Source organism: Cupressus sempervirens, chromosome 4, assembly GCF_028749045.1.
Source record: "Cupressus sempervirens isolate cs-2001-9-10 chromosome 4, ASM2874904v1, whole genome shotgun sequence".
NCBI lineage: Eukaryota > Viridiplantae > Streptophyta > Pinopsida > Cupressales > Cupressaceae > Cupressus > Cupressus sempervirens.
Genome location: NC_143121.1, coordinates 216,589,905 through 216,612,965, shown reverse-complemented (window position 1 = coordinate 216,612,965; position 23,061 = coordinate 216,589,905). Strand labels below are relative to the sequence as shown.

The following is a 23,061-nucleotide window of genomic DNA, read 5'->3' as shown; positions in this document are numbered from 1 at the left end:
AACAATGATTTTCAAATAATAATAAAAATGCATTTTCTTGGGATTGCTCCAAGCCTAGCTAGAAAATTTTCTAGTGTACAAAAATGATTGCAACTATTATTTGTCATGGCCAAACTCATCTATTTTTGCACTTTGTTCAAGTCTTTGAAAGGAGTTAAGCCAAATTTTTTGAATTTTTGACTTGCAACATTAACCATCATGTTATATGCTAGTTTGAATATTTTGTGCAAAATTTCTATTTAGCTCATCAAAAGAAGAAACAAAAAGTATTAGCAATTGAAATAAGAAGAATAAGTATTCTGTAAATTGTTGAAGCATCAGAGGAATTTGTATTTTTGAGGATTGATGAAAATTGATTGGAGGCATTGAATGTTAGAATTAGTTTGATGAAGAGAGCCCCAAGAAAGTGGGATGTTTGAGAAGAGCATCTGTGGAAGGGGAATTCTTCACTCGAGTTGACTACAAGAAGTGCTAATGTACAGTTGAATCAAGATCAACAAACACTTTCTTTTAAGACATCTTTTGCGAAGGAAAGAAAAATTAACTGTTGCAAATTACATAATTGAAAAGCTAAGCTTCTTAAAGAAAAATCATAATTTCTTATTACTAGTTTTAAAACACCGAATAGGTAGCATACATGGAGATGGTATATACAATAAATAGGTGGGGGCTTTCCAGATAGCAAATGCCTACAACATAATAATAAATTTTGCACGGTTGCTCCTCTACATTGCCTTAGCTCCACCAAATACTATTTTTTTGTGTTGAGATTTATATGAATCAGTTAAGAATCAAGCTTGTCACTTGAAACTTTCCATTTAATTTTAAAATAATTAAGGGCAAGCTAAAAAGTGAACCAAAGACTCCCTTACAGAAATTTAATTTGAATTTTATTTTATATCAGAGAGCAGATGTACATCACTACCTGAATCTTTTGCTCTTTCAATTGGACAACAAGGATTTCATTGGCTTCTACATGCACTGAGAAATGGGCATACTATATGTTTGTTGTGTAGAAATGGACATGGCGATTTTTCCCAAGAGAATTCTCCAGATGAAAAGGAAGATGAATGCTCATTTAATTCAGATGGACAACTAACAGGCTTTATTTGGTGACAAACTTCGTAGGTACTTCATTCTATTCCTTTTTGGAAGCTTTCTTGTTAGAAACCATAATTGGATAATTCTTGAAAACCCTAGTCTCCCCTATTTTTGTCACATAATGAATGTTTCTATTGACAGTTCCGATGATGGGTTATGACTTGACTTTGCTTGGCCTATTCAATTCCAGGTCATGAAAATGTGAAGATTTTAGTGATTCCAAGATTCATAATTGAGTCACTAACAAAGATTTATTTTACAGGATTTCAACTACCCCCTACTAAACAATTGAATGGTTGCTGCGAGAAATTTGAGCTAGTATGTTTTGTTGTGGCTAGGAAATCTATGGGCTATGTAATATTATTTGTTTATTTCATCCTATTTGTCAATTTTCCATAGTATTTTTGGTTGTATGGTTTCTTTTAGCAACATTAAATATTTAACATATTCTCTATAACTATTCAAAATAACAGACAAGAGTACGCTATTAAACAAAAATCCTTACATAAATCCCTTACAAAGCCATTCAGATATGTCGCTGATGGAATCGTCTCTTTTGATAAAACAAATTAGTTAAGATTTTGTTCAACAGACTATAATCTTGGACTGAAAAACTTTGAATTTGAAAAAATATAAAATAAAATTAGGATTACTTCATTATGTGTAGAAGCAACCTCTTACCTTTCAGGCTAATGATACACTTTATTGAAACATAGATATGCTATGGTGGTAAACATTTTAATTTGCAAAGGATCAAAATATGTTATAAGGGTTTGTAACATTTGAAACATAGTAGTTAATGAGCCAAAGTCTGGTGCAGATTGGCCAAATGTTGTTGCAGATTTGCTAAAGCCCAGTGTGGTCTGCCTAAAGCTACATGGTATGGAAAAAGACCATAGAAAGGACACTTGCCTCCTCTGTACTCAAATTGAAGCCAAGCTCAACTTCTTCCTCGCTTACAGACTGGTCCAGTAAAAAACTAAATAGAAAATTCTTTGCACTGCGTCAATGGCAAAATGCTATAAAAAACAACTTAGAAAAGAAAATACAACATAAAAATATAAAAGTATATAGTGCATTAGTTTGCAGTTAGAGACATAGTGAAGCACTTGACATCTACATTTTGGACCGAAAGAGATAATGTTAATTACCCATTTGATTCTAAAATCAATGGCACACCGACATGGTGTATTCGTAGTAGGCGGTGAGGATGCCTTCGCGGCTAGAGCACAGAGACAAGGTTTTGTAATCGATTAAATATAATGATCTCTATCTGCAAAAGGAAGATTTATTAAATACAATTAAAATCAATATTAAAATACCCATAGGCGAAGTCTCCGCTTCAAGTCTACTTCCAAGTCCAGTATGATGTTCCACAAGCCTTCTGCACACAGCGTTCGACAAGCCTTCTGCATGTAGGAAAAACAAATGCAAATTTTTGGGAAGTGTTCTAGATAAAGATCATTAATTTGCATTTAATGCCACCGCCTTTTCATATGCGTGTGAACAACAAATCCACCGCCTTACCATTCAATGTATTTCAACCCAATTTCTCTTTCAAAAAAATATTTTCCTCCTTGGCTAAATTGCTCTCTACCAATCAAATGTTAGACAAATAGTATTTTGTTTATTTTATAAATGTACTTTAAAAATGAACTTTAAAATAGAAGTTGAAGTGTCAAAAATACTTTTATTTTATTGGTCAAATTAATGTCTCTTTAGCATTGCATGAATAGGCAGGGGCTAATAATTGATTAAAAAGAAATCACAACCTCAATTCATAACCTTTTAAGCACATATCGTGTCACTTGATTAATTAGTATTCTTATTGTGTAGACAAAATAAACAGGCATACTAATTAGGGGCCCGTTTGGTGAGCGGAATATGAATACGTATTCTGGAATACGTATTCCAAAAATTGTGAATTCCTTGTTTGGATGCACCAAAATGGGATTGGAATACGAAGCAAAAATGGAATACGTATTCCATTTTTGGCCCAAAAATGGGGTTTTGCAATTCCACCAAAATAGGTGGTATTGGAATACGTATTCCTATTCCACTTTTATTTATTTTAGAAAACATAAATTTTCGGATCCGTGAATTTCCATCAAATATTCGCTGAACCAAACGGAGAATAGGAATATGTTCTATTCCAGAATACGTATTCCAGATTACGTATTCCTATTCCGCTCACCAAATGGGCCCTAGGGGTTTACCGTTAGCCCTAGGGAAGACACTGGGGAAAATACACCTCTGCACTAAAGCACGCTTGGTTAGAATGTACAGCTGATTGTAAGCCTCCATTGTTTCGGAGAAAAAATAAATAGAGGAGGGTTTGCGGTCACACAACCTATACATCCCCATTGCACAAACAACCTCAGCCATGTTAAAAACCAGCGCGTCCCGTCTTCGCAATCGACAGGTTTGGTTTGCTCCCGTTTTATTAAAACTTGATGGATGACATAATATTTGATGAAGAGAACTGTTAATAAGCTGATGAAAAAAAAGTTCCCTCGCTGTACGTAGCCTACGCGTTTTTTCCTGTAGCTTTGCCTAGGCAACGCTAAAACCATATTGCATTTAATGTTCTCAATTACAACTTCTTCATTGCTTCTGGATTGGCATTTCTGTAGCTTTTTGAATAGTTTTGTTTGCTCAAGTAAAGAAGAGGTTATCTTAATGAGAATTATGAGGGTTCAATTATGTATTATGAAGTGTGATAATCTTTTCCCATGATCACTAATGGTTCATTTAGTATTTATTGTAGTAGATGATATTCACAAAATTCAACTATCTAGATCTCCATTGGAACACACTTAACTGTGGACTCCATCAAGACAATTTAATATCCAATGTGCAAAATTTTAACAAATATTTTGCTTTGACACCATTCATTACAGAGATCTTTAACTCATCCATGTCTATGTAAGTGGTGTTTTTAAAGTGAGGTTATATTTGTGCAAGCATAGTTTTTTGATTAATATCATAGTTGCATGGGGATGGGGTACGTGGGTACTTAGGGTACGGGAATGACAATTTTCCAAAACAGGGGATGGAGGTATGGGTACGTCAATTTTTTTAATTATAATTTTAATATTTTATATGAAACCTGAAAATATGAGTCATGACATTTAGAGTTTTCAAGAACAGTGATATGTGTAAGTTTTCACTGTTTCAGCTTCAATATTGCAATATGTTTGAAATAATATATATGCTATATTTAAATCGGAAAATCAGAAATCCTATGTGTTTTGAATCTCAATGCATAATAGAGAAAGAAGACATTAAATATGAATAAGAAGATCATAAATCATTTAACAACATATTGCAAATGATAAATATTAAAGTTTTAACCTGAATAGTGATAAAGTTTAGCAGTTTACTATTCAGTGTTAATCAATTGACAATATTGTATCATAGTTTCAAATTGATTACATATTAAATTATGCTTCATAAACAGCAAGCTGTTAAACAAAAATCCACAGCATGGTTAAAATTTTACTGTTTTACCTCCAAAAATATTAACAAGTGCTAACGTGGAGTTTTTCCCTGCAGGGTACATACCCCAGGGAGTACCTGGTACAGGAAACGTGTCCCAGTACCCAGTACACGTCCCAGGGTTCTGCGTACGCATACCTGTGCAATTATGATTAATATCCATGGTTTTATAATATATAATATCCATGGTTTTATAATATATATCGATAGACACACATTGCTTGGAAGAGTCAAAATTGAAGAGGTGATATTAATGACAGTAGCATTCCGTCTAATCTCTTGTACCCCAGATTCTTGACATCATAGTTCTTTTGCTCCTTGTACTGTTTCTGATGCACAAACGCTCTTTGAAATTGCCAATGATACCATGGTTGCACAATTATAGGTCAAAGAATTCACAGGAACATTTGTTTTTATCAAGGCTTGTCATTTGTGTTGTCCCCATATTGACAAGTTGTGTTTGATACTTTATAGTGGGTTTCAGATACTTTGGTTCTTAGGTCGTTGCAGGGAAGATTTTGAATGATGCTACCCTAGACGTTGCCGTGCTTTCTAACAAGCATTGTCTCTTAAAAGGAAAGTTATTTGATGCCTTAAAAGGAAATTTATTTGACGCTTCCAAAAGACTGATGGCATATGGGTTGAAGAAATAGCAACTTTTGAAAGTTTCTGTTTTTCAGAACTTTTTCCCAAGGGTGCCGTGTTTTAAGATCGGTTGCGCATCAGGAAAAATAAACAAGAAGGTTGCTTAATCCCTTATGATCCACATGTATACAAATTTTAAGCTCTTGCAAATATAGAATTAAAAAATGAAGGGAATTTATTCCAACCAGGAATGGACACATTAGTAAAGCAAATGGCGTTGAAGTTTAGAATTTATCCGTGATTAAGCTCCTTCTTGATGCAAGAGCATTGAACTTGGATTTTGGTGGAGTTATGCTTTTCATGGTTAGGTATGTGTTGGAGACACATTGGAGAACCTTTCCTCATGATTGCATAGAGATTGGATGGATTGAGTTGAAGTTTGAGTTGTTTTACCTTGCTTCTGGAGATGTGTTTTTAGGTGCCTGTTGTAGTTGTGTAACTATTTTGTACAATGAGTTAGAGGATGCGAATTTCAGGGATTGAAGAGGGCTTGGAGTAGTACCTACGGTTCGAAGCGCAAGTTCTAATTGAATCAGAGCTAGGAGATATCGTGATTTTACTCGGATATCGATTTTGGGCATTTAATTGCTGTTGCAGGCTGACTTGTGGGATTTAATTTATTTATTTGTATTTAATTTGTGTTTTGGGCCGACTTGTGGCTTAGATTGGTATAAGTAGGGGTTGTGGGGAAGTCTTTAGTCATTATTCATCCATTGTGGAGAAGAGGTGGTAGAGGAGCAAATTTTGAGAAGAGCTAGTAGCTATGGCTTGGAAAACAAGAAGATTGCTTGGTGGGCTTGTGAGCACAAGTTGAGATCTTCCTTGGGAGTTTCTACCAGAGTGTGGATCTGGACTAGCTAGTGTTTGGATTGGATCTTGAGGGATCTTGTAGAACTATTACTTGCTTTGTATTTGGCTGTAATCGAGAAGGCCTTACAGCCCGGCACATTGCATGTAATCAGTTATATCTGTGAATCAACTATTGTGACTTGGCTTCAAATCTTGCATTGTTGTTTGTGTTTCCACTGTGTAGTTATTTGCTGGGGGCTAGGACATCTCCTTTGGGAGTTCTTCTGCCTTGTACTGCATCAAGTGGTATTAGAGCAAAGGTTTCTAAGTGTGTAGACAGACTGCCAAAGTTGTGGCATTTTGCACTAGGACTTGGGTGGAGAAGTAGATCTTGATTTGGTGGTGGATTTTCTTTCTAGAGTCCTAGATCTCTTGGTTGTGAGGTGGCAAATTGCGGTTCTGACTTACAATTGTAGAGGGCTTACAAATGGATCGACGGATGCAAAGATGGAAGATTGATCTTGTTGAGGCATGATCGTAGAGAGTTTGTGGATTACAGATCCGTGGTCCTGGACTTGTGATGTGGTTCCTGATTGTTCATGCGAGGTGGCAGGTTGCGATCTGACTTGCAAACAATTTGGTTTTATCACAAGGAGCGTGGGAAGGATTTGTTGTAGAGGGTTTACAAATATCTTCGGAGATGGCTCCAAGAGGATTGGACCCTAAGATGATTGCGAATCTCCGTGATGTCGTGGAGAGGAGGTTTTCTGAGATGTTTGCTCGGGTTAAAGCTAGTTTGGTTGATCGAGCTAAGGAGGTGGTTGCTTGGTTTGGAACTAGTTCGGATGATCAAGATATGGATAGGATGAGGAAGGCATTCTGTAGATGTTTGTGGAGCTGGAGTCTACCGATTTGGAAGAGAGTTGTTTGGCCGGTTAAGAGACTTGTTCATGAGAGAAGATGGCATAGCAAGGTCGAGGTGGAAAAAGTTGGTTTTGTTGATTAGATTGTGGAGTCTGATACAAAACTTGCAGAGCAGTTGGAGGTTGTTACTGAAGATATTCCTATCCTTGTTGATGTTGGGACAAAGGTTGGTTTTCATGATTAGTTGGCTAAGTCTGACATGGAAATTGCAGAGCGCTTGGTCGTGGATGATCCAGTTGCTGTTGGTGGTGAGTTATGTATTGCAAAGTATCTTGTTGTGAGTAATGAGATTGCTGGTATTGTGAGTTTGGCATGTGTTTATGGAGATCTACATGTTGCTACTGATATGGAGTTTGTTGTTGTTGGTGTGGATTCACTATTTGCTGATGTTAATGAGGGTTTGTTGATGAAGCATTATGTTCAGTTTGTTCTTGGAAGTGAGCATGCTGATTGGATAGTTGATATTCTAGTGTTTGACATAGTGATGCAGATCTGGATGATTTGCATGTTGGTTTTCTTGTCCCTGATGAAGTGGAAACCTTTGGTGAAGATGAAGATGGTTATTGGTCTTTCTTTGGGCATCAAAGTGTGGGACACACTTTTTTATTTACCTAGGGAGTCTGATCCGTGGTCTTGGACTTGTGATGTGGTTCTTGATTGTTCATGCGAGGTGGCAGGTTGCGATCTGACTTGCAAACAATTTGGTTTTATCACAAGGAGCGTGGGAAGGATTTGTTGCAGAGGGTTTACGAATATCTTGGGAGATGGCTCCAAGAGGATTGGACCCTGAGATGATTGCAAATCTCCGTGATGTCGTGGAGAGGAGGTTTTCTGAGATGTTTGCTCGGGTTGAAGCTAGTTTGGCTGATCGAGCGAAGGAGGTGGTTGCTTGGTTTGGAACTAGTTCGGATGATCAAGATAAGGACAGGATGAGGAAGGCATTCTGTAGATGTTTGTGGAGCTGGAGTCTACCGATTCGGAAGAGAGTTGTTTGGCCGGTTAAGAGACTTGTTCATGAGAGAAGATGGCATAGCAAGGTCGAGGTGGAAAAAGTTGGTTTTGTTGATTAGATTGTGGAGTCTGATATAGAACTTGCAGAGCAGTTGGAGGTTGTTACTGAAGATATTCCTATCCTTGTTGATGCTGGGACAAAGGTTGGTTTTCATGATCAGTTGGCTGAGTTTGACATGGAAGTCGTAGAGCGCTCGGTCGTCGATGATCCAATTGTTGTTGGTGGTGAGTTATGTATTGCAGAGTATCTTGTTGTGAGTAATGAGATTGCTGGTGTTGTGAGTTTGGCGTGTGTTGATGGAGATCTACATGTTGCTACTGATATGGAGTTTGTTGTTGTTGGTGTGGATTCACTAGTTGCTGATGTGAATGAGGGTTTGTTGATGAAGCATTATGTTCAATTTGTTCCTGGGAGTGAGCATGCTGATTGGACAGTTGATATTCTAGTGTTTGACATAGTGATGCAAATCTAGATGATTTGCATGTTGGTTTTTTTTCTCCCTGATGAAGTGGAAACCTTTAGTGAAGATGAAGATGGTTGTTGATCTTTCTTTGGGCATCAAAGTGTGGGACACACTTTTTTATTTACCTCGGGAGTCTGATGTAGGAGCATGGAGCTTGGATTTTGGTGGAGTTATGCTTTTCATGGTTAGGGATGTGTTGGAAACACATTGGAGAACCTTTCCTCATGATTGCATAGAGATTGGATGGATTGAGTTGAAGTTGAAGTTGTTTTACCTTGCTTCTGGAGATGTGTTTTTAGGTGCCTATTGCAAGCTGTGTAACTAATTTTGTACAATGAGTTAGAGGATGCAAATTTCAGGGATTGAAGAGGGCCTAGAGTACTACCTACGGTTCAAAGAGCGAGTTCTAATTCAATCAGAGCTAGGAGATATCGCGATTTAACTTAGGTATCGATTTTGGGGATTTAATTGCTATTGTAGGCCAACTTGTGGCATTTAATTAATTTATTTGTATTTAATTTGTGTTTTGGGCTGACTTGTGGCTTAGATTGGTAAATGTAGGGGTTGTGGGGAAGTCTTTAGTCATTATTCATCCATTGTGGAGAAGAGGAGGTGGTAGAGCAACGAATTTTGAGAAGAGCTAGTAGCTGGGGCTTGGAAAACAAGGAGATTGCTTGGTGGGCTTGCGAGCACAAGTTGAGATCTTCCTTGGAGGTTTCTACCAAAGTGTGGATCTAGACTAGCTAGTGTTTGGATTGGATCTTGAGGGATCTTGAAGAACTATTACTTGCTTTGTATTTGGCCATCACCGGGAAGGCCTTACAGCCTGTCACATTGCATGTAATCAGTTGTATCTATGAATAAACTATTGTGAGTTGGCTTCAAATCTTGCATTGTTGTTTGTGTTTCTGCTGTGTGGTTATTTGCTAGGGGCTAGGACATCTCCCTTGGGGATTCTCCTACCTTGCACTACATCTCTTCTCTTGGTGGATGGATAAATCTCCTTTTAAGAGACAATGAAGATTGCTGAGGAGATGATTTAAGCTTATTTGGGTTAAAGAGGAGAAACACATGCAAAGCATGATATGATTATAGGGGTTGCGGCAATAACTTAATGAATCTTTGCATACGAAAGCTTATTATGCTCACCTTAACTTTCTTTTATAATATCAGTCTGTTATTGCTTATTTGAAGGTGCTGGAATATGCTTATACAAAGTAATTGTTTCCCTGGATTCTCTTTCGGAGAGAACTCATTTGCAGCTTTTTAAGTGTTAGAGGATAATGAACCTTAGCAATCAAGCTTCATTGTTCCGTATCAAGGATATTGATGATTTAGGTTGTGTTGTGAAAATTGATATGTTTATGTTAAAATCCCTACTGAAAGTTTCCAGTGTGAAACTCCTGCTGCCTTGTGCAACTTAACACATTGATAAAAGCTTTTGTTTTGCTCAGGCATCTTTGATTGCTTCAAAATATTGATAAAAGAAATTACACTTTGGTAGCTTTTTTTTTTTGGCATGCAAGAGGAAATAAAATGTCTTCTAACATATTGTTTTTCTGCTTCATTATTTTTAATGACATGTTTAAGGAGATAACTAGGAGATATTTTCCGCAGCAAGTCAAATTGTGATATTGTTTTTAGGATTCAACTGTGTAATTTTTTGAGGTATTGACCCATGTATCATGAGTAGTGGTTCACACGAACCATCTCTAATGAGAATGAATGGAACACTAGCACTCATTGCATCTAGGTTATGCGCATAGAGGTGTAGCACCAGGACTTCTCAGGAGGTCACTCATCCCAGTACTATTCCAGCTTGAGATCACTTAACTACTGAGTTTTCTCCATGTTTAAGGGGATTATATAAGAAATATTTATTAAAGAGGGTGTATGGGCTATATAATGGGCAATCGTATTGCAATTAAATTTATTCTTTATTTTTGCCATGAGTTCTGAGCTGTGATGCAAAATGGCTTTTTTTAAAGATTTTGATCACAGTCTTGATTGAGAATTTCTTTGTTCCAAAGACTTTGGGCTGCATAATTTGAAATTATCAAAGTTTAAAGTCACATTTTTTTGTTGAAAATAAATCTATATTTGTCCAACACCAGAGGCATGGTTATTGCTTGTTGATTTTTGTGAGAAGTCATAATTTATAAATACTTTAAGTCGTGGAGAAGATGTTTAAACTTTAAACTTTAAACAGATCTTATGATCTCATTAGTGTTTTGAAGCAAATGTGTATCTTGCAGATCAATTAAGAAGAATGCTCAAAATACAGGATAAATAGTGCTTCTATTCAGCAAATCTATTTTTTTAATTAATTGTATGGTATGTGAAGGGTTCATATGCCACAACACTTGTTGAATGTTTTGCAAATGGGGTAGCAAGCTAAGTGAGTTTAACCTTAGAAGAAAATCCACGATTAAGCATGCTTGAGTTGGAGCGATGTTGGGATGGGTGACCTCTTGGGAAGGCTCGATGCTTCACTTTTGTGAGCATCACCTAGATGCAATGAGTGCTAAGTGTTGCTTTCATTCTCATGAGAGATGGGTTCTTGTGGACCATTAGTCATGAAACATGGGTCAATGAGTTTGACTTGAAAACTACATAGTTGAATCCTGATAGCAATATTGCAACTCGAGTTGCTGTGGAAAATATTTCCTACTTATTGACTTATAAAACTTTAAATTCTACTACCTCAAATTGTCAATATAATTATATATCTTTTCACTCTACATGGAAAAATGTTTGCTATAATTAGAATAAGGCAAAAAATTATAATCTGTAGAATATAATTAAGATGAAGTCGCACTGAAGCTCTAACCAAACGTTGTTCAACAGTTTTCATGTTTATATTTTGTCGGCAGTATACATATGAGATCAATGGTAGCATATGGTGCTCTGTATCTCTGCAAGCCTTTTTTCTTCGAAGCTGTTATAGCAATAGCTATAAACTGGGTCACTGTGCAGTTCTAAAGCCAAGAAGAAGAGGAAGAAGATGAATTCACTTTGCTTATGATGGGGCAGATGCTGCTTGAGGAAGACTGTACTGCAAAAGCTGAATATGGCTCAATGAAAACTGCATCAGATGGCTGATGGCTTGCCAATTGGCGAGTATTTAATTTGTCAGTATACTGGCCTTCATAAGTAAACTCAAAAATTGAACTTCTTAGAAAGCCGTTGTCCTTTGAAATTAAAGAAGTCTAAGAAACTCTGTAAATTGGAAATTGACAAGGTTAATTGCATAATGGAGAGGTAAAGCAAGTTTAAATGCAGCAAGTTGAAGGTTTGTGGACAAGGTAAAGAATATATTTGCCAAGTGATGAATTTCATGATTTGGAGAACCACTTGAACATTGATTGTTATTCAGGGCAACTTTCAGTTGAACAATCCAGAAGATGGAGAAGTGGAGTAGAGATGTTGTGCTATTCAGAAGCAGGTTGTATTTGGTGGATCTAATTATGTTCAATATATCCCTTTTGGGATTTTGGGAGGATTGGAAATTGTGAAATGGGGATGCCTAGATGGACCAGTAAAATCCTAAATCGTTAACTCAGTAAGAAAATAGCATAGGGATAAGGATGCTAAGATGAGGGACATGATAGGTGGGTTGAAGCAATATAATAATTGCAGAAGTGAATGTAGTTAATAAATATATTGTTCTATTTAACGCATTTATATTTAGTGCTATGTGTTAGAATTTTGGTGTTAGACCATGAAGATTAATATTTCACTTTTTCAAAAATGAGGAAAAATAGTACCTTGGGAAGATATTGGAACAATGGAAAATTTATGCCTTTTGCCAGAGTTTTTAGTGATGGGAAAGAACCTCATTAGTAAAAATTTTTACAAACTAAGTTCTAGATCAAATTAATATTATATTTAGTGCTATGTGTAAAAAATTTGGTATTAGACCATGAAGTTTAATATTTCACTTGTTTAAAAATGAAGAAAAATAGTACCTTAGAAAAGATACTGGAACAATGGAAAGTTTAGGCCTTTTGCTGGAGTTTTTAGTGATGGGAAAGAACCTCATTAGTACAAATTGTTAGAAACTAAGTTCTAGATCAAATTAATATTCAGTAGTATAACATAAATTTAAGGAAGGAGATTTAGGAAAGAAAATGGGAGAAAGTGCACATTTAGGCACTTTTTTGAAGCTTTTATAATGGAAAAAGAATCTTCCAATGAAATATTGGAAATTCTCTTGGAGGTTCTGTTGTGAGGTTTTCACACATCGCCCCAAAATCTTGGGGACCCCCTTTTTAATCGCCTTTAGGGCCAGTGGAGAAGGTTAGATGTATTTTTCACCCGGTTTCAACTTGATTTTCCAGAGCTATCAGTTCTATCCTTAGGCCGAATAAGTTCAAAATTGATTTCAACTTGGCAGGATAAGATTGTGAATTTTGTACTCAGACGATTTCTTTTGAAAATTTGGATTTAATTGTAAATTTGAATGATTTTCAAATAAGGAAATTTTTCGTTAGACTTAGGTTCTTGGAAAATCTTATTTTTTTTTGGTGAAATAGAATTTAATTTTGTAAGATGAAGTTAAATTGCAAAATCGATTTTTACTCTAGAGGCAATTTTATTTTTTGTCATAAAATTTTAATTATTTAGCAAAATCGATTTAGAGGAAAATTGCAAAAATTGGCTTTAATAGATTAAATTTGCCTTGAAAGCTTTTGGTATTTAATGAAATTGGTAAATTAATATTAAGAAATGGCTTTTGGTTAGCCAAAATTCTACTTCAAGGATGTATTAATTAGCAAACCCTCATTAAATAGAAATTTTTAGCATCCCCAAGGCACCATTCAATTTCGTTTTGCAATTTGTGGTTAATTAGTAAATTAAAAGTGCAGTTTTCATTTTAGAAAATTAAAATTTTGGCAAAGTATTTAAAGTGGGCCACTAACTTAGCTTTAATTTTGGTTTTTTTTTCCTCTATAGGACCAAGTCGGCCAGCCTGGGAGGAAGGTGAAAGCTGCTATAAAGGGAGTCCCCTCCCATTTCATTTTCATCAATTCATTTGCTCCTCATGCTTGGGCGAATTTGAAGCAAGGGCAGATTTCCAGACTTGGGCGAAATTGGTGGAAGGCAGTTTTTTGGCGATTTTTGGGCAATTTCTCCATTGCCATTGTTGGGCGATTTGTCTAAGGGCCAGATTTTTTGCGTTTTTGGGGATTTTTGCTCCACTTTGTGGGCTGCGATTTGTGCCCTAGGTGGCAGATTTTACAGATTTTGCTCCTTCTTTGCTTGGGCGAATTTTGTGGAAGGGCAGATTTTTTTTCATGCTTAGCCGAATTTTGTGGGAGCCGAATTTTGTGGGGGCCGAAATTTGTGGAAGACAAAATTCTGATTTTCTAGAGGGGCTGCAATTTTTTATATCAGATTTGGGCAATTTTGTTGGGAGAAGAGATACATATGAAAGTTTGATTTTTGCATAGAAGGCAAGTGTTGGATAAGCTTAGAGGCTTTGTTTTCTAATTTGCAAAGGGATTTGTAATTCTTTGATGTCATATCCCGGGTTCCGAAAAGTTGCTGTAAGATTATTAGTTAAGGTGAAAGTCATCATCTAGAGTTGCAAAGAGTGCTTAAGCTGACATCCATTCTTTCGCTCTTTTCTAAGAATTGCACTACTTGGTTCTTCTTGCCTTTTGGTCCACCACTCTACCATCCCGTAATAGGGCGACGAGCATGGAGGATGATAGTGCAAGTAAGAATCCCAAGCGGGCAAACGCTAAGAAAGACAAAGAGGATATGACGCCCAAAACTTCCTTCTTCTCGAAAATGAAGAAAATAACCGATACTAATATCGCTACAGTGGACATGATACGGATGAGGGACAGACTAAAGGAAGGACAATCCCCCTTGGCAAAGAGGATATACAAGAGCGGAATTGTACATGCAGCAGCTTTTCCTCCTACTTTGCCTTGTCCGGAATTGATTATGGAGTGTGCATCCAGATTTGATCTAGATAGTAAATCCATCATTTTTGGCGAAGGGAAGAGAGTGTTGGCCAACATTGGCGAACAAGCAATTGAAGAGACATTTAATATTCCCCAGAGCAAGGGCATGACAGTTGTAATGGTGGATCAGGCGGCCAAATCATTTCAAGGTAACCAAGAGGCCTACTTCTCACATCTAAAGCGGAATTGGATACACGAAGGAAGGAAAGGAGTTAACAAATCAACAAGGCTTACAGTGGCAGATTTCAAGCCGGAATATGGCGATCTCATTGTTCTTCTCAGCCGGATCATGGGCCTAGCTCAAGCTATGCAATTCGAAAACTGGATGTACTTCTTCATTGATGAAATTGAAAAGGGAAAAGGAAAATTTGATTGGGCTAGGATCATAAGTGAAAATTTAGAGTTGCAACTTAGAACAGTTCAAAACCAAAGGCAATTCTACATGGGATCCTATCTGTTTTACTTAATTGCTAGATTGTATGAGAGTCCGGGACTTAGGGCCTTAGGAGAGATTGGTAATGGGCCGGGGCAATATTTGGTGCATGAATGCTATCCGCAGCTTCATTTGCACAATAACAAGGATTACAAGATGTTTTGCGATGCATTCGCCATGAAGACAGTAAGGGTATTACAAGGGGCGCCTGCTAAGAGACTTTCATTGGAAGCAGAAGCAAGGATTAAGAAGTTTGGGAGTTGGTTCATCCAATTCCCGCAATTCACATACATTAGAGTGGCAGGAAGTACAGTTTGTCCCAAGAGGCTTCCAAGATACCCGCCCGACAAGGTAGTTTTGATGGAATTGGCTAGGCAGCTTGAGCACTATGATAGAGTAATGAGGAATGAGGGGAAAACAGGCGTTTCCTTCTCAATTATAATTGGCAATGATAGTTGCCCAAATCGGGCCACCTTTGAGGCTGCGGAAAAGGAATTGGAGTGGTATCATCTAGGATGGTACAGAGCAAGGCAAGGATTCGACCCTGTTGGTCTTATCAAGGCATCTCATGGAAGCGAATTTAAGCATGTTCCCACTATAGAGGACTTTTGGGCCAATGCAAAGGATGATTTTCACGTGAGAAAGCTAGCTTTCTCGAGATTGTCGGTGAACATGATGAGAGATATCAGATGGAGAGGCCTTGATATTCCCGATCAATTGGAGGATGATCGTAGTGTGTTGAGAGAAGACTATGAGACAGTAGTTGGAACAGAGTTGAATCCAGTGGATTGGGACGATCATCAGGATCCTTCCTTGGAGGCAGTCACAAGGACAGTAGATTTGCATACCGAGTCGTGGTATAATGCCAAGTTGAGAAAGCTACAAAGACAAAAGGTTCTCCTTACTTATGAGATGATGAAACCGAAGGAAGGTCTAGTAGAATCAATCGGACAGAAGGGTGAAGGAAGTGGCCGGCAATCGGAGGCAGTTAGAAATAGCAAGAAGAGGGCTTTGGAGGTAGAGAAAAGCCAAGAACGTTCGGAACCTCCAGCCAAGAGACAGCGGGCAGCGCCGTCAAGGGAGAGTATAACTAAGGCTAGAAGCCAAGAGGTCAATTCGAGTGATAAAGGGGCCGCAGTGGAGGTGAGCTCTGATTCGGAATCAAGTGGCTACAGTGAAAGTACGGAGTACTCCCCTCTCTCGGAGAACTAGCAAGGAAATATGGCAGAAACTAGTAGAGAAGAAGATGGGCCGATTGATATTGAAGAGATAAGTCAGGCGTCTAAGGCCGTTGGTGATGCTTTGTTGGTCGAATCGAATCTGGATTTGGGGAGATGCACTGCACCACTATGGTTAAGGCAAATGCTTATGCCGAGAGGCGACGTGGTAATGGCTCACGCAGTTGATGATATCCAAAGACTAATAGAAAAGGATGATAGCGAGAACCAAAAAAAGATGGCAAATACGGTGGCAAGGGTAATCAGAAGCGACAGTGATGGTCACCGAAGGGTTCAGATTGCTATACCAACAGTCAATAAGGCAGCGGATGAGATTGCAGCCCAGGAGTACGAAATAGTAGAACATAATTTGGGAAGAAATACAGATGATATGGAATGTGAGGAGGTTCAGGAAGGCATAGCATCAATTAGAGAAAGATTGAGGAAGGCAAACGAAAGGATAGTAAAGTTGGAGGCCGAAAATAAATATTGGAGAGATTGCCAGCCAATCCAACAGCTGCATCAGGCAGCTCTTCCTCAAGACAGCGGGAGCAATTCAGAAGAGGTATTAGCTCAGTTACATGAAGTAAGGGGTTGGATCTATGATACAATCCAAGATGGGCGAAATTTCTTGCCTTCCTTCATCTCAACATTCCAGTCATTGGTGACTGTTAGAAACAAATTCAGATTATTTGAAGAGGAATGGAAGAATTTTCTTCCCATCAAGGATTTGGTTATTCCTAGGCTGCAGGCGTTCATTAGGCTACCGGAGGCATATTTGGAAAGAGCCCGGTTGGTTGATGAGAGAGGATTGAGCATAGTTGAATCTTGGTATGTCGCATTGACTACCAAATTCAGAACACTTGAGGAAATTCATGATGAGATTGCACAACACGGCCCAAGCGTCGACACTTCCATTTCGACCATGATGAGCGACGTTGGGGTGGCGCTTGATTTTGAGGGTATTAGAGAGGAGGATGTCAGTGAGACAGGATTTGGATCGAGATTGGATGAGTTAGGAAAGGCTGCCGTCAAAAGGAAACATCTGAACACCCTTTCCTCACTCAATGCTTTTATTGGGTTTGCAAAGGAATATGAGAAGGATCACGAAAGGATACTACAAGCAGCAAACAGCGTGGCAAAGTCAGCAGAACTCCGAGCGAAGCACACACCTTGTCCTCCTATGGAAGAAGTTAACGAAAGGCTAGCTAAGTTCATTGCCTTAGCTAAAAGAACAAAAGAAAAAGGAAGAATTATATTAGAAGATCATCTTATGTAAGCCCAAGTGGCAACTTTCTCTTTCTTCTAGAATAGGACAAGTGTTTGTTTCTGATTGGCCACCATTTTGGTGCCTTCTCATTGGTTGCCGCTTTTGCACTTTTTTCATTGGTCCATTGATGAGGTGGCATCTTCTCATTGGCCGATGGGGTGGCAACCCTAATTAGGGTTTTTGGATCCAATCTGGATCGTCGATCTTGTTTTGATCTCTACCGTCCATTGTATTTTGGACCTCTATATAAGGCCATTGGCTCTCATTTGTAAAAGGAGGGGGTTGGAGAAATTGTTGCGAAAATAATACCAAAGTGCTCTCTTTTTCATTGCATGTTGACTAAGAGCATTGGGTGTTATTGCATGTTTTCTACTTCCACATAGTTAAATTTTCTTTTCAAGTTGAAGCAATTTCATTTCAAGTTGTTAGAGTAAGAGTAAAATAAAATGGATAGTTGCATGGTAGCTTTGGTAGATGTTTGATAGGGGTCAACACTAGGCCACTAGCATCCTAGCGGCTGGTTGGGAGGCTTTGTGTGGTGATCTAGTTTACTTTCCTTTGAAGCATTGCATCTATGGAGGTAGGGCCGCTGGTTAGCCTTTATTAGATTCGATCCCCGTCCATCTACTAACCTTCCATTCTTAGGAGTAGGAGTAGTTGAGTAGCCAAATTTCATGCTTAGAAGAGGTTAGTTAGAGAAGTAAACCAAAACATCGGCATTCTCACCTTCCATCGCCATTCTCCCTACATTGCCATCATCGCGCCATCAACATCATCTAGCATTCACACCGAACCACCATCTCCATTTTCTCACCAAGATCCAAATTTTTCTCAAACAAGAAAACGTAAGGCCGCCTACGTGATTACCAGCAAATCACATTGATAAAACTGAGCAGGTATCCAACGGTGTAAGGAACATTGGAGTTATACTCATGTCCCATGAGAGATAACTTTTCAAGAGAGGAATTGTGTATTTGATATTCTGTATCAAGCATCCAATTACTAATATGTTATGTAGTGACACAAAACTCGCATCAACAGGTTCTTGTTTTAGGACACTTTTATAGTCTGCTTCTAAATTTTAGGCTGCCATTTCCAATGCTGCTACATGTCAGTTCTTCCAAGGAGAATATGATGAGTGACTTCGTATTGTTGATGGAGATGCTGAGCTGTGGCTTAAAGAGATTTCTTGTTTTGTGTAGCATTTGTGCGTCAATTTGAACTTCGTATTTTTTAACTTTTAATCTTGATTATGTCAGAAATATGTAAATTGAATACAACAAATAGTTCAGGGGTTCTAAAGGGAAGCAACTTTTGGGAAAATTGTCTAATATCTGCAATGAATGGGTTTGGAAACTTGAAGGCGGAAGTTAAAGCTACATCTAGGGTTCAAGATAGTTGTTAAATATAGTCTTGTTTGCTCAAGGTTATCTGACTTTTTCTTGTGTGATCTAATTGTCAATCAAGGGGACAACAACATTAAATTGGGAATCAATTATATTATAATTTTAGGAATTGACTAGTTTTTTTACTCACAGTTTAATCTTTGATAACAAATTTATCTTTTATGACTTTGACAACTATTATTCTAAAGTGGATCTGGTGAAACAAAAATCAATGCAACAAGGGAGTAAATTTTATATCATTGCATAGCATCTATTTTGCCATTAGGTTATAAGGTGAAATTTTGTAGGCAATTCCAGAATAGCTTTCTATAAAAACAATATGACAATTACTATGTCATGGCTCTATACAGATCTGGGCATATGGAACAAGGGCTGTTGCTACAAGTACAATAAAGTTTACAGATAAAGAGATTGCAAAAGACTTTTCTTCTGGTGGAACCGGATTACTGTCCTGGCTTACAGGAAACAAATCTAGTAGCCTTCCTCCCCTAGATTTTCCTTTGCCAGGTGTAAAACTCCCATCTCCACTTCCAGATTATATTGAGCCAATAAAGACAAATATCACAAGTCTCCCAAATGGTCTGAAGGTTGCATCAGAAAACTCATTGGTATGTTATTCTCCATTTGAATTTGAATTTGGTTTCAGTTATTTTGAGTCTTTGTATATTATTCAGCAAATTAAATCTTCTGTTTACATTGTTTCTTGTGCCTCCATTGAATTTATTTGACGAGCAGAGTCCCACAGCATCAATTGGATTGTATGTTGATTGTGGTTCTGTATATGAGACACCCTTGTCAAGTGGGTCAACTCACCTCCTAGAACGAATGGCCTTTAAAACCACAAGAAACCGTAGTCATTTGCGGTTGGTTCGTGAAGTGGAGGCAATTGGAGGAAATGTTACAGCATCCGCATCCCGAGAACAAATGGGATATACTTTTGATGCACTTAAATCATATGTCCCAGAGATGGTTGAATTGCTGATTGATAGTGTGAGAAATCCTGTTTTTCTTGACTGGGAGGTTAACGAGCAGGTATTTCATTATGCTGCTTGCTAGATGTACTATATTGCCCTGGTTAGGAAAGCCTAATGGAGAATTGATGTTTCTTTCTTTATAACTCTATTTGTTTTTCTTTTTTTTGGAGTAGTGTTTTAACATATATTTTCTGCAGCTAGCAAGAGTGAAATCAGAGCTTGCAGAAATTTCAAATAATCCACAAAGTTTGCTTCTGGAGGCACTTCATTCTGCCGGCTATTCTGGTGCATTACAAAATCCTCTGCTGGCACCTGAATCTGCCATTAACAGATTAAATGGTACAATTTTAGAGGAGTTTGTTGCTGTAAGTGTTGTTTTTCTTTCCCCTTTTTTAAATGAATACCGACTTCCGTGATCTTAGAAACAAAGAAGAATCACTTCACAATTTTTATTTTTTACTATGGTTTTGTGTTAAGAGTTCTGTACTTGGTACTGTTGCTATAAGTATCTTTGCATGCTGTTTCAATCTTCAAAAATTGGTTACATTACAGGAGAATTATACTGCTCCACGCATGGTTTTGGCAGCCTCTGGAGTTGATCATGAGCTACTGCTCTCTGTAGCTGAACCTCTATTAGCTGACTTGCCTAATGTTCCTTGTTCTAAGGTGCCAAAATCTGAGTATGTTGGTGGTGATTTTAGGTGCCAAGCAAATCAGCAGGTATTGTGTCTTGTATTGCCATTACTTAAGACATGAGAAATTCAAGTTTGAATAACATTGTTGATGTGTTCCTTCTCTGGGTAAGCATAAGTTCCTTTCTGTATTTATGGTTAATTGGTTTTTATTTGTGTTTGGCAGTCAACACATGTCGCTCTAGCATTCGAGGTACCTGGGGGTTGGCACAATGAGAAGGATGCTATTGCATTAACGGTTTTGCAGGTAGAATTTCAGACTTAAGTATGCTTTTTGTTGTAATCTGATCATCAAGTCTTGTTCACAGCTGCGTTTTTTGTTGTCTGCCTGTCAAAATAGATTCTGTTGGCTAGTTTTAAGTTGTGTATATTCAGTGTTAGAGTTTGTTTATGTTGCAATTTGCTTACTCATTTGTTCTATGTGTAGACACTGATGGGAGGTGGTGGCTCTTTCTCAGCTGGTGGGCCTGGCAAAGGGATGCATTCTCGATTATGTAAGCCATTTTGCATTTAATTTAATCACTACCTTAGAGAAAAATCTCTCGCCCTGACATGTAGGATCATAAATTTTGGCAGTCAAGGAGTTAGGTTAAATTCATAAGCAGCATCTGTCTTTTTAAGTTTTAGTGCCTTTTGTTAATGCCCGGACTGTTTTTGCCATATTAATAGTTAAGATTAAAGGAAACTTGCATGAAAATGTCAGAAAGGAGTATTTTTGTAACTCTAATTTGTCAAGTATTTTGCAGAATAGAAACTGAATACTAATAGGTCTTGTTGGTTTCTGTTTATTCTTTTGATCATTACTTTAATTGTCCACATCACAAGCTCTGCTTGCATTGTGTTTTAGTCAGATTCTAGGATATGTTTTAGGGTACCTAATTTGTAAATTAATGCAATGAAACTACAGATCTTCGAGTTCTGAATCGGTACCAACAAGTACAGTCATTTTCTGCTTTCAACAGCATGTACAATGATAGTGGTCTTTTTGGCATCCATGCAACCACGGTAAGGTAATTTACCTGGCAAGGATACTTTTATGGTTTATTTGTAGTCTACCCTGGCACTTATTTACTGACTGTTTTGGCATATTAGTTCACAATTTTGTAATTTTAAGGTCATTTTCAGTCAACTTAATATTTAATAATCAAGACTACATGTAGAATTTTCCATCCTTTGTGGTTAAAAAATAATTAAAAATTTATTTGAGCTTTGTAGACCAAGGTCCCTAGCATTTAATAATTCCGTGGTCCCCTTGCATGGCTTATTTGCTAGATATTGATTCCTAAGTTGTTTAGTGAGGGCTATTCTTGCCTTGTATGCTGGTTTTAGAAAATCAAAATGTACTTATGTTGTATGCCCAGGTTGTAATTAAGATCAATCAACATTGCCAATGAAATTCTAAATTTGGTTGTTAAAAAACTTACATTATAATTTATTATAAAAATATAATAGATACAATATAGGGAAAGTAAGGCTGTAGGCATTCCAAACCCGCTGAGTCCACAAGCAAATTGATACATGCATTAAGGCCTTCACGTCATATGTCTGTGACAAGAAGCATGCTCTCTTTTCTCTGCTGTCTAAATAGTAAACATTTTGCAAGTGGTATAAGAGATTTACAGTGGCAAGTTGGTTGGAAATTGTGTGATGATGTTAAACAGAATTCCTGAAGTCGTGGAAACATCCATTAGGTTTAGCTTATTACACAAAAAATGAAGACAATAAGGTTTGATAAAATGTAGATTCCATTTGAGTTGCAACGAACTTGATATAATCATGATGAACTTGAGTAATTGTATTCTCTCAAAGAATATTCTAACCCTTACTATTAGTTGTTTTGGTTGCCTACCCACTAATCTTCAACTCACTATTAACCATTAATTACTCACCCCTAAGCTGGGTGTAAGTTTGTATCAAGTGCCAATAAATATAAACACTCGTATTGATACAGTGTTCAAAATTTTTTGTCTGCTCCCATTTAGCTGTCCTGAAACTATGGTTATGGCCCATAGAATATTCATGATGAACAATAAGGTTTGATAAAATGTAGACTTCATTGAAGTTGCAACCAACTTCATATATTCATGATGAATTTGAGTAATTGTATTCTCTCAAAGAATATTCTAACCCTTAATATTAGTTGTTTTGTTTGCCTACCCACTAATCTTCAATTCTCTATTAACCATTAATTACTCACCCCTAAGCTTGGTGTACGTTTATATCAAGTGGCAGTGAATATAAACACTTTGTATCAATACTATGTTCAAAATTATTTTTCTGCAACCATTTCTCTGTCCTGAAACTGTGGTTATGGCCCATAAAAGTTGAAATGCTACAAATGTTTTCTTACCCTATGTCTAAGTATATTATATTATGTTGTTATCTAACTCCAGGATAGATTTACATATTTTTTTAATTTACTTACAAGATACTAACAATATAATTAGTTGTATAATCGCACTTGTCCCCTGTTTGGTGATTGCAGGACCTAAATCAAGATTTACCTTGTTAAATGGCATCTTTATTGGCAAAATTATGTTGCTTACTGTCTTACAGTTATTATTTTAATGAAACTGTGATTCTGGGGGAAAAACTTGGGCAATCCCAAAAAGGGAATATTACAATTTATCTCAAGAATCTTATAAGATCTCCAAAACCAGAG

General features: G+C 37.3%; 1 protein-coding gene across 3 annotated transcripts in view; it reads left to right on the top strand.

Annotated features, from left to right (window-relative positions):
* The first annotated feature begins 3,327 nt into the window (after positions 1–3,327).
* LOC149560766 (mitochondrial-processing peptidase subunit alpha-like) overlaps positions 3,328–23,061 on the top strand; it is a 101,498-nt gene continuing 81,764 nt past the window's right edge. Inside the window, exons 1-9 of one of the 3 annotated variants that reach the window (XM_089824790.1) lie at positions 3,357–3,523; positions 4,657–4,843; positions 19,084–19,341; positions 19,469–19,765; positions 19,905–20,072; positions 20,260–20,427; positions 20,566–20,646; positions 20,827–20,893; positions 21,307–21,404. In XM_089824790.1, coding sequence (XP_089680916.1) covers positions 4,748–4,843; positions 19,084–19,341; positions 19,469–19,765; positions 19,905–20,072; positions 20,260–20,427; positions 20,566–20,646; positions 20,827–20,893; positions 21,307–21,404 — 1,233 coding nt within the window. In that variant the 5' untranslated portion in view covers positions 3,357–3,523; positions 4,657–4,747. Of the gene's footprint in view, positions 3,524–4,656; positions 4,844–19,083; positions 19,342–19,468; positions 19,766–19,904; positions 20,073–20,259; positions 20,428–20,565; positions 20,647–20,826; positions 20,894–21,306; positions 21,410–23,061 lie in introns of all 3 variants that reach the window. The other 2 variants (XR_016363722.1, XM_089824791.1) reach the window with 2 other exon arrangements.